Here is an 18212-nt window from a genome sequence, read left to right on the forward strand (position 1 = left end):
CAGCGGCGGCGGGGGGGGGGGGGGGGGGTATTTTCGTCGGCACGAGGGGGCCGGAGAAATTGCCTGCCTAGGGCCTGTTTCCTTGCCTTCAGAAACGGGCCTTTTTTACTAGTCTTAAATATATTCATTCAGAAAAGCTTAGCTTTCAGGCTTGTAGTGCTTCTCAGGAATTCCCAACTCTCCGGGAAGCAGCCCACCCTTAAACATGCTGTACAAGGCAACAGGCAGTAGTGTATCTAGGGCAGGGCAGTGGGGGGTGAGACTATCTGGATTTGCTGTGACAAAGGGTGAGAGTCTTACAAGGCACTACAAATTCAAATACTCCAAATGAGATTTGAAAAATTGAGGTAATGTTACTGGTTTCTTATTTCCTGTTCACAAGAGAGAGCTCAATAAATTTGGCCCTAAATATTTTAAATGTGCAAAATCTTGATATTTCTGTTGCAGATAATGTTGAACTCCCTGCATAAGTATGAGCCTAGAATCCATATAGTAAGGGTTGGAGGACCTCAGCGTATGATCACTAGCCATTCCTTCCCAGAGACACAGTTTATTGCTGTAACTGCTTACCAGAATGAAGAGGTATGTAGCCTGTCTTAAGATTTTGAGTCTGATCTAAGACTTTCCCCATTCTTCAGCTATGGGGATGGGGAAACATAGTAAATCAAGGTACTCTGAGCTGCTTGTATTGAACTTATTACCCTTTTAAATGAGCTTTAGAAAAAGATTGGAGCACCACACTTGCCCTGGTTGTGAGCTAGGTTACAAAAGAGGAAAGTACTAGAACAAAGCATGTGCCTATTTACTTGTCATTGTGTAGTTTTAATGATGTAAGAATCAGTTAAGTGAAAAAAGGAGTTGGGTCCATTTTACTTTCCAGTTGACTTAAGTTATGGAGTACAACCCAGTGTTGAAAGAAATTAAACATAAGGGGTTGGAAATAAAACTAACAAAATACCTGAGTTAAAGTGGACCGGGTTTGGTATGAGGGGAACTGGTAAGAAATAGGGTTCCACAGAAGTCCTTTCAAAATTATCAAAAGTTATTTCTATGGAGGAAACTCAGAGGCTGCTACATAAGTATCAATAACATTGAAACATGGTTATAGACTTTTCCCCTTAAATCACAGGTCCATTCTCCTCCCAGATGCATATGCTTTCCCTACCAGGAACTCTTATTACTGTGTTGACTCTTGGGTGATGTGTATACTTTTCTTAATTCTACTGTGAAATCTATTGACAACCATATAGTTTTCTTAATGGTTGCTATTCAGTGATAGTTGTCTGAATCAACTAGTTTACTGGCTGCTGTTTAGGGGGGGGGGGGTGAGGGGAAGAGACAATGAGGTGTATTTTCAAAGCAATTAGACTTTCAAAGTTACATTGAGGCATATTTTCAAAGCACTTTGGGAGGCTAAGTTCCATAGGTTTCTATGGAACTTTGGGAGGCTAAGTGCTTTGAAAATAAGCCTCATTGTAATCTATGGAACTTTGTAAGGCTAAGTGCTTTGAAAATGAGCCCCATAGTCTCCAAATGGATTGGTTTTTGCACATAACCTGGCTTGAGAGAGATTCTTTACTGTCGTGTGCAGGTCGATTTGCCAAATCATGGAGGCCTTGTAGTTGAGTATCTTTCTATTACAGTGTTTACAAGAAGAAAGATTGTGTAATAATTTTTGGCAAATAGTCTTTTCTCAGCTTGAATTTGACTTCTCTGATCAAATTCAAGCTTTTATCAGTTGGCACAATGTACTTTCTTCAGTTAGGGGTGAGATTGCTCCCCTAGTGATGAGTGATTCCATCTAGTCATAAGGCTAAGTGGTATTCACATGATTTGACAAAATTGAAAACAATTTGCCAGCTCTTAGAACATCCTTGGCGCCAGTTTCAAGATCCTCTTTGCTGAGCAGACTGGAAGAGAGCTATGAAAACACACCTGCCATTTTATAAAGCGAAAAAAATGTTCTCTAGATGGTGTATCTTCTAAACAACTTTTCAGTTTTTCAGTTTATTCAGGATGTTAGTGCCAAGTACCTTATTGGATGTTGATGAATATTTTCCATCTTCCTGTTGGCCACTTTCAGGATAAAATATTAAAAATTAGGAACTTATTTCCACCTGTTTTACAATCAATAGTTATTTTCTGCTTCTGACACTTTTCCAGCTGTTCTTGCCAATAGATGTTGGAAATCCTTTTTCTTTGGTTAGTGATATTGAAGTGTCTTTTGTCTAAGCTTCCTGTTTACTAGATAGTTGCCCTTCTTATCTTATGAAAATTCCACCAACAATTATTATCTCTTATGAATTCTGTTACTACAGGGTCTTTATCTTGTTGAATTAAGTGAAATCATTCTTGCCCCTATTAAAGTTTAATTTAGATCCTATGCTTCCACTTAATTTTAGACAGGTGACCAGCATTCCATTGTTAGCTAAACTTTGTCTATTGTGGCCTCTCAATTTATTTGGATAAACAGTTTAAATTCTTTACAATTTGGATTTTGATCTTTCCATAGTACAGAATTAGCCTTATTTTCTCGTTTCAGATGCTAGGTCTTTTCTGGCACTCATCCTACTCCAATTTGATCTCACAGCTGCATTTGATACAGTGGATTATGATCTTTTTAAGCTGAAGTCTGTTATTTCTGTTTTTACGATGGTTTAAAGGATTTGCCTAATAGACATAAGGTTAAAATGAAAGTGGCGCTCTCAAAATCTTGGCATCCACCATGTGGAGTCCCACAGGGTTCTCCAATGTCACTCATTTTGTTTAATGTCGGACATTGGATTTTGGCTTTTCTTCTTTCTTGTGAAATGTTATTCTTATGCAGATATGTTATTGTTCCAGTTGAGAATGGATTGAATGAGATTTCTTCTAAGATTGATTTTCTGTATCCAAAAAGTGTCGTATCTATGGATTTAAATAGAACGCCAACAAGACTAAATTACTTTGGCTAGATAGAAATACTAATTCTGTTCCAGATTTTTAAGTTATTTCTAATAGCCTTTCTTTAAAGGTGGAAAGCTTATGAGGTTCTTGGCGTTATTCTTGACGTTACTCTTGAACCTCGGGTAATCATATTACACAAGTTATATTTTTTAAAACTTTGACAGTTACGTAGAATTCTTTTTTTTTTGTTATTTTTTTTTCATGTTAAGCATTTTACTATTCTGGTGCAAGCTACCACTTTAACTCATTCTGATGTAATATTTTATATTTCTTTTACTACTAAATTTTGTTCAGTTATAAATTTTGCAAAATACAGCATTCAAACTTATATTGAGACTCAAAAGATCAGATAGTGCTTCTGCTGCTCTTATTTCTCTTGGTTGCCATTTCATGCCTGTGGATTGTTTAAATTGGCTTGTATAAAAATTATCTTGAGGATTCTTTCATCAAGCTCCCTCATTTTTGGTTTTCCTTCCATCTGTTCTGTGTTTTCTGGGTTCTTATTCTTTTTGTAAGTTTGGAAACATTTTAGTTACTGCTTTGAGGCACTTGTGGGAGTTGTGGGAGTTAGTGAGATACAAGAGTTGTTACATTACATTCATTCAGACAGGATGTCCTAAGTTTTTATACTGAACTTCCCTAAGCGGTTAATCAAATGAAATAAGTATGAATGCTTGCTGTGATACTTGCCTTGTGCCAGAGAGCTTCAATTGATCATATTATATGCTTAGGCAATGAAGTTGCTTTGATTTTGTTTAACCAAGCCTGAAGCACCCAAAATAGGAAATTTTGAGGGTTTTTGCCACATTTCTTGGTCTTGATTATATCTAGTGTCTTTTTTTTTTTTTTTTCTCTCTCTACACATGAATCACGGAATCAAATGTCAGACAGATTGATCGGTGTAATTTTTCTTCTCTATCTTTGCATTCAGCTTTTTATTGGTTGTCAATACAAGACAGTTCGTTACAAAGCCAAGTATTGCATTATACAACATACAACAAATATTTACTTTACAACACTTGCCATCAGAAATACAATCCCCTAGAGCAGTGGTGGCAAACCTATGGCACGCGTGCCAGAGAGTGCACGCAGAGCCCTCTCCCTTGGCACGCGCGCCTGTCGCTGGTCCGCCCATGCTCCCTCCCACCGAATAGTTCGCTGCCGCCCGCCCGTCCTCCCTCCCGTCCTCCCTCCCTCCCAGCACCAGGAACCCCCCTCCTCCTGTGAAATTTTAAAAGCCTACCGTTCCTTGGGGTTAAAGAAGCGTGCAGCGCCGACAGCGAAGAAGCGCGTGTTCTTCGCTTGGCGTGCCTTCGACCTTCCCTTCGGTTTCTCAAGCTCTGGTCCCGCCCCCTCATAGGCGGGACCAGAGCTTGAGAAACCGAAGGGAAGGCTGAAGGCGTGCCGAGCGAAGAACACATGCTTCGCTGCCGACGCTGCTTTAACCCCGAGGAACGGTAGGCTTTTAAAATTTCACAGGAGGGGGTTCCTGGTGCTGGGAGGGAGGACGGGCGGGCGGCCTGATACTTGTTGGGTTGGAGGGAGGGCGGGAGGCAGGCCTGGTGCTGGGTGGGAGGGAGGCTTGGTGCTGCTGGGTGGGAGGGCGGCCTGATGTTGGGTGCTGGGTGGGAGGCCGGCAGGCCTGGTGCTGGGAGGGAGGCTGGCAGGCCTGGTACTGGGTGGCCTGATGTTGGGTGGTGGGAGGGAGGGAGGGCGGCTGCCTGCCTGGTGCTGAGAGGGAGGGCAGCAGGCCTGGTGCTGGGTGGGAGGGAGGCCTGCTACTGGGTGCTTCTGCTGGGTGGATGGGAGGCCTGATGTTGGGTGCTGGGTGGGAGGGAGGGAGGCTGCCTGCCTGGTGGGAGGGAGGGAAGGAGGGAGGCTGCCTGCCTGGTGCTGGGAGGGAGGGAGGCTGCCTGCCTGCCTGCTGGGTGCTGGGAGGGAGGGCTGCCGGCGTGGTGGTGGGTGGAAGGGAGGCCTGCTACTGGGTGCTTCTGCTAGGTGGGTGGGAGGCCTAATGTTGGGTGCTGGGTGGGAGGCTGGGTGCTGCTGGGTGCCGGGAGGGAGGGTGGCCTGGTGCCGGGAGGGAGGGCAGGGGGAGAGGAGGGAAGAGGAGGGTGGCTGGACATGGGTAGCTGGAGGGGAGAGGAGGGTTGCTGGACATGGATGGAGGGCAAGAAATGAAGAAGAAAGGAGGAAAGTAAAGAAATGGAAAGGAAGACCTGGAAACGGAGTTAAGAGAACAGATAGCAGCAGAATCAGAGACTGGATCAATATGGATAGAAAAACAAAATCACCAGACAAAGGTAGGAAAAAATCATTTTATTTTCATTTTAGTGTTTAGAATATGTCCAATTTGAGAATTTACATCTGCTGTCTTATTTTGCACTGGGTATACTGGAGCTGTAACAGCTTACAGAAATGATTTATAATGAAAGAAAATCATGTTGTTTTTTCCTTCTATACTAGTATAATATTTTCAGTGATGTCTGTTTATATGCGCCATGGCTGGTGTAGGGGGTGTGGCTATCATAGGGGTGGAGTCATATGTGGTGTACCGGCACTTTGCGATAAATCGATTTTGGGTTGCTGTTTGGGCACTCGGTCTCTGAAAGGTTCGCCATCACTGCCCTAGAGTGTCTGTTTCATATTAACTCTTTTCTTTTATAAAACCACTCAACACCCCCTTTAGCCTTATTGAACCTCCACATCCATAAAGAAACCCCAACAATCATTCCATCTTGCACACACCTATTACCTCCCCCCCCCCCCCCCTCAATCCTCTGAATGGTTAGGGTCCTTGGACATTATCTCCTCCAGGAGTCTGTGCCAGAGAGAAGCATAGTGCCTGTTAAGTATATTTGAGGAATGGCCATAAATCGCGCGTTCATGTTGGGCTATTTCTGTTACTTTTGCCAACCAGCATGAGTAGGGTGCTGGTTCTGCTACACAGAGCGTATATTACCCGTGTGAAGGGGAAATTAATGAAGCTGTGGGATTCAGATAAGTGTCAAAAATGCCAGTCGGGGATTGGTACTTTCGTGCATTTTATTTTTAGAATGTCCAAAACTGACTCTTTGGAACAGGGTTTTTGAGATCCTCAATAGTGTGTTGCAAAGGACGGTGGAGTGGTCCTACTCTGCACTGTTGCTGGGGGACCAATCAGACTTGATTATATAGGGGATGTCTTATCCGCAGAGGAGATTTCTATACATGTCAGTGTTAGCAGTCAAAAAAACAATACTGCAATACTGGTTGTAATAGGAATGACCAGATCATAACCTATTCATTCACCATAATTCTCTTCAGATTTACACTGGAAAAGCACTGTATCAATGTTGTAAACTTTACAAAGTTTCCAGTGGATAAGATGTGCTACTTTATTGTGCCTCTTCTGTGTCTAAATTTTTCTGCATTCGGAACTAGAGAATGACGTAGGTATAGTTTGTCCCTGTCCCCCTGAGCTCTGATCCCATCTGCACAAGCCTCACGATTTTATATTTAAATCATATTAAAATTGTTAAACCCTGTTTTTATAAATCAAACAATATAGAACAAGGTCAACAAAATCCCTGTCTAATCTTGTCAAGACCCTCAAGGCTTGTTACTGTAAAGTCTTGATATCTTGGAGTATAACCTTGGCACACCAGAACACACCTGAAGTCTCTATATTTTTCTGAAGTCTCTTTTATTGAATAAATCAGATAATTTACTCAGATGTTCAGAAGTGCTGCTCCAGGGCACAGAGACTTCATAATCCTGAAAGCTGTTTCAGTGGTTGGAGGTGGAGATCTGGAGAGGTAGCTTGGGTGATAAATAGTTAAGCAGATAGAAGTGGTTCAAAGCTGGGTGACTGGAGAGTGCAATATCTCATTAGGGAGGAGATATTTTCAAGGTAAAAAAACCAAGTTTGTTGCAGGGAGTTCAGCAGGACAGGTGCTGTCTGGAGCAAGATGTGAATGCCTCATGGTGAAAGAGACAAGGAGGTCAAGAAGCCTCACATAGGCTCAGGGAGGAGGAGGTAAGGACCAATAGGGACAGAGGGAGGTGCTAGAGGATGGCCCTCGATTGGAGGTAAAGGTCATACCTGGCTGACCTCTCAGGACAGAGAGTAAGAATGACCAGGAAATGATAGCATGTAGACAAAGAAGCCAAGCTTGGCTGAGAGAGAGAAGGTCTGGGCAGCCTCACAACCAGTGGTAACCGTTCTTATACAGACAAACAAGTGTGGTTGCATTGCCTGTGAACTACATTACACACTGCTGTGCTCACGTATCTTTGCAGTGAGAACTGCAGCCATGATAGTCCTTAGAAATGAGAACAACAGTAAAGGCATTAAACACATTTTAGGATCACATTATAAACTAGTGCGAGGCTGTCAGAGGACAGAACAAGTCTCCCCTCCACAAATATCCCCTCCACTATCAGGAAAACTGAAGAAGCCAAATTACTACAGAATGCTACATAGAAAATTCATGCTAACAGAATAAGTTGGTTACACAGCACAAATGCCAAATATATAATAGCTGACCAAACAAAACACCAAGAAGCCACACCAAAGAAATAGATTCATTTCCTCCTATACCAGGCAAAATAAAAAAAAAAAAAATCACAATGCCAGGGATGCTGTTAGGGGAATGCAACTAAGTTAACTGTCTCCTGTCCAGAGAACCCTACAAGCCTACCTAAATGAACCATCCCAACCCTTGTACCCAACTCCACAACACTAGTATTACCCAAACACCAATCCTTTCCCCACATCTCTTACTATTGTCTCTGATACTTTTTCTCTTACATTGTATTAACTCTGTGATACTTTGTACCACACCCTATGTAACTGTCATCTCTGATACTTTGATCCATACTTTGTATTAACTCTGTTACTTTGTACCATACCATGTAAGCCGCACTGAACCTGCTATCTAACGGGAAAGAGCAGGGTATAAATGCTACAAATAAAATAAAAATAAATAAGCCTGCTGGAAGCTGAAGAAAACACGGCCTGATAATGGGCTTTAAGGTCCCCTCCCAAATTTCTTGCCCTGGGCCCTAGCCATGTCTAACACCAGCTCTGGCAGGATACACATTTCAATTCTAACTTTTTTTTTTTCCTACCTTTTTGTTTGGTCATTTTTATTTTTCAAATCATGTTGGTCTCAGGGTCTCCTTTCCATTTGACTTTTGCCCATGTTCACCATCCATCTTCCTTCTGTGTCCCCATACTTCCCTGTCTAGCATCTCCTCTGTCAATCTCCATGCATTCATAACCACTGTGTCCCCATACTTACCTGTCTAGCATCTCCTCTGTCAATCTCCATGCATTCATAACCACTGTCCCTATCTCCTCCCCCCATGTCCAGTATCACTCCATATCCCTATGCCCCCCCCCCCCCAAGTCAGCATCTCCCGTCTGTGTTCCTGTTCTTCCCCATGTCTAGCATCTTCCTTCTGTCTGTATACCTCTCCTATATCTGGCATTTTCCCTTCTGTGTCCATATACCATCCGCATGCAGCATTTCCCCTGTTTCTGTATACCTACCTGTGTCCAGCTTCTCCCCTCTTTCTCCCCCATACCAATGTCTTTTTCCCACCCTCCCTCTGCTGTGTGTTCAGTGTTTCATTCCCTCTTCCTTCATCCCCTTGGTTCAGTATCTTTCTCTTCCCTCCCCTTCCAGGTCCAGCACCTTTTCTCCTTTCCTCCTTCCAGCCCCCCCCCCCCCCCCCCCCCCCCAAGGGATTCAAGTTTCTTTTTGTTATACTGCCAATCAAGAAAACTGGTTTACAGTGCTTTTTTGTAGGAAAAAAGGTACTGGTACTCATGGGCAGGGTCACCACCTATGGCTCTGCCCCATGATATCCAAACCCACATTAGCCACACCCCTAATACCAGTCATGGCACATCGAAAATATTATACCAGTGTAGGAGAAAAAAATAACTTGTGATTTTTTTTTTTTCATTATAAATAATTTATATAAGCTGTTACAGCTCCAGTATACCCAATGCAAAAATAAGACAGCAGATGTAAATTCTCAAATTGGACATATTCCAAACACTAAAAAATGATTTTTTTCCTACCTTTGTCTAGTGACTGTTTTTCTATCCATATTGGTCCCAGTCTCTGATTCTACTGCTCTCTCTGTTCTCCTAACTCCATTTCCAGGGCTTCCTTTCCATTTATTTCTTTATTTTCCTCCTTTCTTCATTTCTTGACCTACATCCATAAGTAAAAGCTGGGTCCTCCTCAATGGAATTGACTGGAGGAGGTATAACGTGGATCTAGCTTCTGCCTATTTTCTTCATCCATGTGCAGTTTTTCTCTCTTCCCTTTCCCTCATCTCCATCCATGTGCATCTCCTTTTCTCTTTTCTCCCCTTCCATCCATGACTAGCATTTCTCCCTCCCTGCTGCCTCCTTGAGAGTCTGGGCCCCCTGCATCAGTCAGTGCAGTGATTGAGAGGCTTCCGGTGTCAGGGCCTTCCCTCTGCGAGTCCTGCCTACTTTGTTTCAACTTCCTGTTTCCGCATAGGAGAGGAAGGTTGCAGGCCAGTGACTCGCTGGGAAAAATAAAAGGTACCGGACAAAAAAGCCCTGGGTTTACATATATAAATATAATAGAACAGAATAAAGGACCTCCCTTCCTTCCCTCCCTCTCTCCAGCCCCCACGGGACTCAAGCACCTCTGTCCCTTCCCTCCAGCCCCTTCCTCTTGGGGGTCCAGCATCTGTCCCCTTCAGCCCTCCATCCTGCCATTCTAGCACATATCCTTTAGCTCTAGCCCCCCTCTTTCTCTTCCCTCAAGTGCTGCCACACGCCCCAACGCGTGAGGGTCTGGCATTTTGTTTTTAGTGCAGTCTCTACCTTATGGAGTTGCGAGGAAGGTCCCTTACAGACCTGCTCGGGGATCTTACTCTGCCAGCCCCTGTCTTTGATGTAACTTCCTGTTTTGTGAAACAGGAAGTTACATCAGAAAGCAGGAGCTGGCAAAGGGAAGGTCTCCAAGCAGGCCTTTGGGAGGAGCAACGCCATAAGGTAGATGTGGCAGGGAGGGGGAGGAAGGAAGGAAGACAAAGCAAGATGCTGGACCCATGGTAATCATGTGGTTTTTTTTTTGTTTGTTTTTTGTTTAATCATGGGAGCAAATCCTTTCTGTTCTCGTGGGGTGGTAAAAAGATTTTTTGTTCCCGCACTCGCAATAAATGTAGTTTTGTTACAGCAGGTCCCCGTCTCTGTCATTCTCTAATTAGAACTTTCAGCCAGTTAAAGATAGTAATTTTTTTTTTTTTTTTTTTTTTTTAGCTCTTACACAATTTAGATGTACCAGGGTTTTTTTTCTTTGCTGGATGGACTTTCACCCATCAGCAGCTGTCCTAAGCTGCAGCAATCCTTAGGTTTCATTTCACCTCTCCTTTTCTTAACTTAGCAAATGTTTCCTGGAGTAATGTCTTATTCCTTGTCATCAACAGCAGATACAACCCATTAACTGATGGGTTGTATCCGCCTACCAGCAGATGGAGATAGAGAACACTGAAAGCACATGGTGGTCCAGGATGCCCAAGCCCCTCTGCCTTCAGTGTAACTATCTCCCAGCAAGTGTGGACATTGCTTTTCAGCTCCTGGATTTCTGCCTGGGGTGGCTCCTGTGCTTTGCCAGTAGAGCAGGGGGTGTTGTGGCTGGTGGTGCCCACTTTAAAGGCTTGGTTTTCCCTGTCCCTGCCTTACCCCATTCCCCCTCCTCCCGGAGTTCCTCTGTGGCTGCCTGCCTCTAATTTTCCTCACAGTAAAAAAAAAAAAAAAAGGCTTTCTCCTGAGCTCCTGCTTCAGTGCAGCTTGACCGCAGCTCGTTTGACTCGGTCTCCTGAGGTAAGAGTGGTGCCCAGCTCCTCTGGGGAAGTTCCCGCTGACAACGCTCTGTGCGGGGTAAGTTTTGGCGCGAAGGCGCCATTTTGTTTTCTGTATTTGGCTGCTGAAGGGGTTAAGCGCTGCTCCCACTGTGGAAAACGCAGATCAGCAGCGGGGCTTTGTAGCACATGCTACCTAGATGCTAATGCTGGCACGAACATGGCGGGCGGTGATTCTTCCTGCCTTTCGGAGTTGGCAGCGGCCGCCATCTTGGAGGCACCGCGCGACTCAAACCTCGTGGTTGCGGAGGGGTGTGAGTGCAGGGGGACGCCTCGTTTCGAGGTTTCTAGAGGAACGTTTGCCTCCACTTCCCCCAATGTGGGGGTGGATGTACAGGGTGAGATTTTCTCCCCTGGATTTGTGCTGCTGATGCATAAGGCTTTTATGTTCTAGTAAAAAAGGCCCGTTTCTGTCAGAAATGAAACGGGCGCTAGCAAGGTTTTCCTTGCAGAGTGTGTCAGAGACAGTGTATGTGATAGTGAGTGTGTGTGGACCCTCCTTTCTCACCTGCCCCTCCTTTATCCACCCAGGTTGTGTTTTAACAAAATCTTTGGGGCAGGCAGGAAAGATCCACGTTCCTGCCTGCCTGCTGCTGGCGCCGACGCTCCCCCGATGCCGGATCGCTGTTGAAAATGGCCGCCGAGACTTCCAATGGTGGTCTCGCGAGACTTCTGTTGAAGTCTTGGAGGCCGCCCTTGTAAGTATCGGCGGCCATTTTCAACAGCGATCCGGCATCGGGGGAGCATCAGCGCCAGCAGCGGGCAGGCAGGAACGTGGATCTTTCCTGCCTGCCCCAAAGATTTTGTTTAAAACACAACCTGGGTGGATGGAGGGGCAGGTGATGAGAGCAGGGTGGCTGGAGGGGGGGGGGGCAGGAGGAGAGGAGGGTCGCTGGACATGGGTGGCTGCAGGGGGGGCAGGGGGAGATGTACTTCGGGTGGGGGGAGGGGGGTGTTTGTGCCGGGGGGTGCTTGGGTGATGTGCCGAGGGGGGGGGGGGGGTTCTTTGTTTCCATACTTGTGGGTTTTTTTGTTGCGCAATTGAGGGACAAGGGCTATTCTAATAAGGTTATTGCCACGCTGGTGCAGGCTCGCACGCGGTCTACCTCTGCGGCTTATGCTCGGATCTGGTGCACTTTTGAGGCGTGGTGTACACCAAAGTCTATCTTGCCGACTCTGGCGACACTCACTCTTGCTGGACTTTTTGCAGGATGGGCTACAAAAGGGCCTGGCCTACAATTCCCTTCGAGTTCAGGTGGCAGCGTTGGCCTTGCGGGGGAAGTCTCCGGATTGTCCCTTGCTGCTCATCCGGATATTCTCCTCAGTTTTCTCAGAGGCGTGCTTCGTCTCCATCCTCCTTTGCGGTCGCCTTGTCTGGCTTGGAACCTGGGGCTCGTGTTGAAGGTGATCCAGTGATCTCCGTTTGAGCCTCTTAAACGGGCTTCTGAGAAGGATGTGACTCAAGACTTTTTTTTTTTTTTTTTTTTTAAATGTCAGTGATGTCTGCTAGAAGAGTGAGCTTCAGGCTCTTTCCTGTCAGGATCCTTTTCTGCAGTTCTTGCCGTCTGGGGTAACTGTTCCTACGGTGCCTTCCTACGGTGGTTTCAGCTTTTCACCTCAACCAGCCCATCTTTCTTCCTTCCTTCCTTCTCTAAGGAGGCGTTTCCGGACTTCTTTGGGCAATTGCGCCTTTTGGATGTCCGCAGGGCTCTGTGGCAGTATCTGCAGATGTCAAATGAGTTTAGGAATTCTGATCATTTATTTGTTCTGTTGTCAAGTCCTCGATGGGGGTTTCTGGCGTCTAAGGCCACTATAGCCCGATGGCTTAAGGAACTAATTTTTTCGGCTTATCTGCTTTCAGGACGGTTGCCACCTGAAGTGTTTAAAGCGCACTGCACGAGGGCAATGTCCTCTTTGTGGGCTGAAAAGGGTGGTCTTTCTCTTTAGGAGATCTGTCATGTGGCTACCTGGGCTTCTCAGCTCTTTCGTGCGGCATTACAGGCTGGATGTGGCAGTGCGGCAGGATGCGCATTTTGGAGCGCAAGTGCTTGCTCGCAGAGTTGCCTGTTCCCACCCTACTTAGGGAGTGCTTTGGTTCATCCCATCAGTTAATGGATTCATCTGCTGTTGTCAAGGAAGGGAAAATTAGGTTCTTACCTTGATGATTTTCTTTCCTTTAGTCACAGCAGATGAATCCATGATCCCTCCATGACTGACTTTAGTTTTTGTACAGATGTTGCATACAGACAGTGTGCCTCATCAGGAGTACTTGAAGACAAGCTGTCAGAGTTTCTACATGCTGTTTTTATTGCAGGAGGTTGATAACATCCCTCCTTTGTTTGGTTATTGCCCCGGTTCTGGGGCGTTAGTTCTCTGTGAGAAGTTTGTTATATTGCCTTTTTTATTCACTCCGCTTTGGAAATTTCATATACTGAAGGCAGAGGGGATGGGCGTCCTGGAACACCATGTGCTTTCAGTGTTCTCTATCTCCACCTGCTGGTAGGCGGATACAACCCATCAGTTAATGGATTCATCTGCTGTGACTAAAGGAAAGAAAACTATCAAGGTAAGACCCTAATTTTCCCTTTCACATGGTTACTTATGCATTTGCCACTTATTTTTCCATTTATTTTTTCATTTGATATAACTCTTTGAAGTATTTAGTACTAGTATAAAAGGCCCGTTTCGGTAGGCAATGAAACGGGCGCTAGCAAGGTAATCCCCCCCCCCCCCCCCCCGCAGCCACCCATCTGGTCTCAGGACCCCCTCCCCACCAACCCTCCTCTGCCCCTGCAGCCATGCATGTGCAGCGGCCCTCCTCTCTCCCCTGCTCCCCCTGCAGCCACCCATGTTCAGCGACTCTCCTCTCCCCCTGCCCCCCCTGCAGCCACCCATGTCCAGCGTCCCTCCTCTCTCCCCAGCCCTCCCCTGCAGCCACCCATCTGGTCTCAGGACCCGCGACCACCCCCCCCTCGGGCACATCAACCCCCTCGCCACCCGCAGCAGCGGCCGGTACAAAAAGAAAAAGCCCCCAAAAAAGATTTTAAACCTGAAACATGGCTCCGTAGATAGCCATCTGGCATTGGCTGTCATCTCTGCAGCCGCTTCTCCGGGGTCTTCCTGCAGGGGCAGTGACGTGGAGGGGAGAGGAGGAGCGGCTGCAGTGACGACAGCCAATGCCAGATGGCTGTCTACGGAGCCGCGTTTCAGGTTAATCTTTTTTGGCTTTTTTTCTTTTTGTACCGGCCGCTGCTGCTCCACAGGAGAAGCAGCAGCGGCGGGACTGCGTTAGGCGCCTGCGGGTGGCGAGGGAGGTAATGTGCCCGAGAGGGGGGGGGGGGGGGGGTTAGGGGCTTTGTATACTGATGGATTTTCATTCATTCTGCTTGTCGGAATGCTTGGCAAGTTTAATGGAGATATATATTCTTGATACTTCCTCTTAATACTTCCTGCACTTCAAAAAACAAAAGGGCAGTGGAATAACCCCCAATTTGTATAGTCTTTTTTTTTTTTTTTTTTTTTTTTAATTGTATAGCATACTAAACTCTTAAAACTTTATAACATTTTTAGTAACTTTAATGTTTTCCATAAGTCTGTGATAGAGACTTATGGAAAAGTCCTCTGACAATTGAAGCTTAATTTCTGAATATTTAAATATATTTGAACTATTTACCAATAGATATATAGACAGAATGGATTTAATATGCTTCTCAAAGGAAGGATGTTTAAGCCTGATTGAAAGGCAGATCTCCTGAAGAGAGTTTCTCTGTATAGAATAGAGCTGCACAGGAATGGGGACACAGATTCCTGCAGGAGGCATGGAATGGCCAGGGGCAGCTGGAGCACCAGACTGAGGCTAGGAACATTCATTGGTGGTTTAGTGAATACTATCAAAAAAAGCCACAGGAGGTTATTGGGGTAGTGAGGAAACAGAGCTGTGAGCAAGTAAATAGCACTGAGTATGGATGAGATGGAATGTAAGTAGGAATGGGTGAAATTTGGCTGGTTATCTGATGCTCTAGGTATAATCTTTGAGGCCCATTAGCCTTGGTATACACATTCTTATAAACTACTTTCATAGACGCGTAATGTTCATACATGCATTTTAAATCAGTAGGCCAGTCTCAAATTCTGAAACTGCGTACAGGAATTGCCAGCTCATTAATGGCTTATTTTGTGATACTAAATCACTTAAATATCCAATTAAATCTCTTGTGATCTTCACTGATATTCTCTCCAGTATTTTATGCTCATCACTCCTTCTACCCCTAGATATTTATATACACCTTCCTGTTCAGGTTTTGTCATCAGATGCTTTCCTGTAAGGTTGTCTTAGCACATTTGTCCAGGCTTAAAGTCGTCTTGATGTCACCTGAGAAGCTTTTCACTACAGAATTCGCTAATTAACTGAAACTGTAAAGCTTCAAGCCACTTAATATGCTATTACCTCAGAATAAAATATGTAAAATCTCCAAATACACCTAGAAACGTAATGCGTCTATTGTTTTAAAATGTCTCTACTACACCATGATCTTGTATTTCTAATGTCTTCTGTAATACCACTATCTTGCATTCCTAATGTCTGTCAATGTCTTCTGTAATGCCATTGTACTTCATGACCATGTAACCCCAAATCCTTCTGTAAAACCAAATGTATATCCTTTTCTATTTCCAGTGTCCATGATATATTGTAAGCCACATTGAGCCTGCAAAGAGGTGGGAAAAGTGGAATATAAATAAATAAATTGTTGAATTGGAACTGATGACCAAAGGGACAAGACTCTACCAAGATAAAAAAAAATGTTATTAATCTCTTAGGAAACGGAAATGTTTCAAAGCATTCATGGTTTACCCCTGACTTACCATCTTTAAGATCAAGACTAGCCCGAGGGGTTGGGTATTCAGTAGATTATGGTTTAATAACAAGAATAGCAATACTGGGTCAATGATCCACGTAGTCCAGTTACCAGAGGCTCTCTGCAAAGCTTGCTCCTCTGCACCTTTCCAGTTTATACTGGAAGGCTAGTGTAAGTAAACGTGTCCTTGAATGAAGTTACTAGCACAGCTGTGCCAATTTTTCTTTGCAGAAAAGCTGGTTCATGTATACAGGCCTCAGGCTGCAGAATCTAGAATCTACAGTGGGGGAAATAAGTATTTGATCCCTTGCTGATTTTGTAAGTTTGCCCACTGACAAAGACATGAGCAGCCCATAATTGAAGGGTAGGTTATTGGTAACAGTGAGAGATAGCACATCACAAATTAAATCCGGAAAATCACATTGTGGAAAGTATATGAATTTATTTGCATTCTGCAGAGGGAAATAAGTATTTGATCCCCCACCAACCAGTAAGAGATCTGGCCCCTACAGACCAGGTAGATGCTCCAAATCAACTCGTTACCTGCATGACAGACAGCTGTCGGCAATGGTCACCTGTATGAAAGACACCTGTCCACAGACTCAGTGAATCAGTCAGACTCTAACCTCTACAAAATGGCCAAGAGCAAGGAGCTGTCTAAGGATGTCAGGGACAAGATCATACACCTGCACAAGGCTGGAATGGGCTACAAAACCATCAGTAAGACGCTGGGCGAGAAGGAGACAACTGTTGGTGCCATAGTAAGAAAATGGAAGAAGTACAAAATGACTGTCAATCGACAAAGATCTGGGGCTCCACGCAAAATCTCACCTCGTGGGGTATCCTTGATCATGAGGAAGGTTAGAAATCAGCCTACAACTACAAGGGGGGAACTTGTCAATGATCTCAAGGCAGCTGGGACCACTGTCACCACGAAAACCATTGGTAACACATTACGACATAACGGATTGCAATCCTGCAGTGCCCGCAAGGTCCCCCTGCTCCGGAAGGCACATGTGACGGCCCGTCTGAAGTTTGCCAGTGAACACCTGGATGATGCCGAGAGTGATTGGGAGAAGGTGCTGTGGTCAGATGAGACAAAAATTGAGCTCTTTGGCATGAACTCAACTCGCCGTGTTTGGAGGAAGAGAAATGCTGCTTATGACCCAAAGAACACCGTCCCCACTGTCAAGCATGGAGGTGGAAATGTTATGTTTTGGGGGTGTTTCTCTGCTAAGGGCACAGGACTACTTCACCGCATCAATGGGAGAATGGATGGGGCCATGTACCGTACAATTCTGAGTGACAACCTCCTTCCCTCCGCCAGGGCCTTAAAAATGGGTCGTGGCTGGGTCTTCCAGCACGACAATGACCCAAAACATACAGCCAAGGCAACAAAGGAGTGGCTCAGGAAGAAGCACATTAGGGTCATGGAGTGGCCTAGCCAGTCACCAGACCTTAATCCCATTGAAAACTTATGGAGGGAGCTGAAGCTGCGAGTTGCCAAGCGACAGCCCAGAACTCTTAATGATTTAGAGATGATCTGCAAAGAGGAGTGGACCAAAATTCCTCCTGACATGTGTGCAAACCTCATCATCAACTACAGAAGACGTCTGACCGCTGTGCTTGCCAACAAGGGTTTTGCCACCAAGTATTAGGTCTTGTTTGCCAGAGGGATTAAATACTTATTTCCCTCTGCAGAATGCAAATAAATTCATATACTTTCCACAATGTGATTTTCCGGATTTAATTTGTGATGTGCTATCTCTCACTGTTACCAATAACCTACCCTTCAATTATGGGCTGCTCATGTCTTTGTCAGTGGGCAAACTTACAAAATCAGCAAGGGATCAAATACTTATTTCCCCCACTGTATATTGGTTCAGCAAAGATGGTTCAGGCCTAACCAGGCCTCAGACCAGCAGAGGTGAGAGAGAAGGAATCCCCCCTACAGTTCCATAATTTTATTCTTTATAATAGTTTTTCACTATTTTCTCTGCACCGACGTAAGGCTTATCAGTCTGTAATTTGGTATTTCCTTAGCGTCCCTCCAGACCGGCCCAGAATGTGACTGATGGGTTGTGTACGCCTTCCAGCAGGTGGAGACTGAGAAAAAAAACTGTGACTCTAGAGAGCCAATAAGAGCCCTTGCCAGCTAGAGAAAGATCCAGTAATCTCGGTCTCCAGCAGGTGGAAGGTGGTGAGCCCGTCAGTCTCATTCTTTTCTCTATTCTGTATTTTTCTATTCATAAAAGTTTCTTCTATTAGTTTCTGTGCATTTAAAAAAAAAACAAACCCTGCTTTTATAGAGGCTGAAGCCCCTGGGGGTCTCTTTGTGCCTCAGGGGTGTTATACTTGGGTGGCTCGAGTCCCTCCCCCCTTTCCCTTGGCTATGTTGGCTCAGCATTATATTAAGAAAAAAGAATTAAGCAAAACTTTCCTCAAACTCTTCGTGGGAAGAGCTTTTGAGAGCAAGGGAGAGGCAGCTGCATTATATTAAAAAAAAAAAAAGCC

The 18212-nt window shown here is 45.0% G+C and overlaps 1 protein-coding gene across 1 annotated transcript in view; it reads left to right on the top strand.

Annotated features, from left to right (window-relative positions):
* TBXT (T-box transcription factor T) overlaps window positions 1-18212 on the top strand; it is a 157217-nt gene that overhangs the window by 34373 nt on the left and 104632 nt on the right. Inside the window, exon 3 of the mRNA XM_030198080.1 lies at window positions 448-582. Within this exon, the coding sequence (XP_030053940.1) occupies window positions 448-582 (135 nt within the window). The remainder of the gene's footprint in view (window positions 1-447; window positions 583-18212) is intronic.

The sequence above is a fragment of the Microcaecilia unicolor genome, chromosome 3, assembly GCF_901765095.1.
Source record: "Microcaecilia unicolor chromosome 3, aMicUni1.1, whole genome shotgun sequence".
NCBI classification, from domain to species: domain Eukaryota; kingdom Metazoa; phylum Chordata; class Amphibia; order Gymnophiona; family Siphonopidae; genus Microcaecilia; species Microcaecilia unicolor.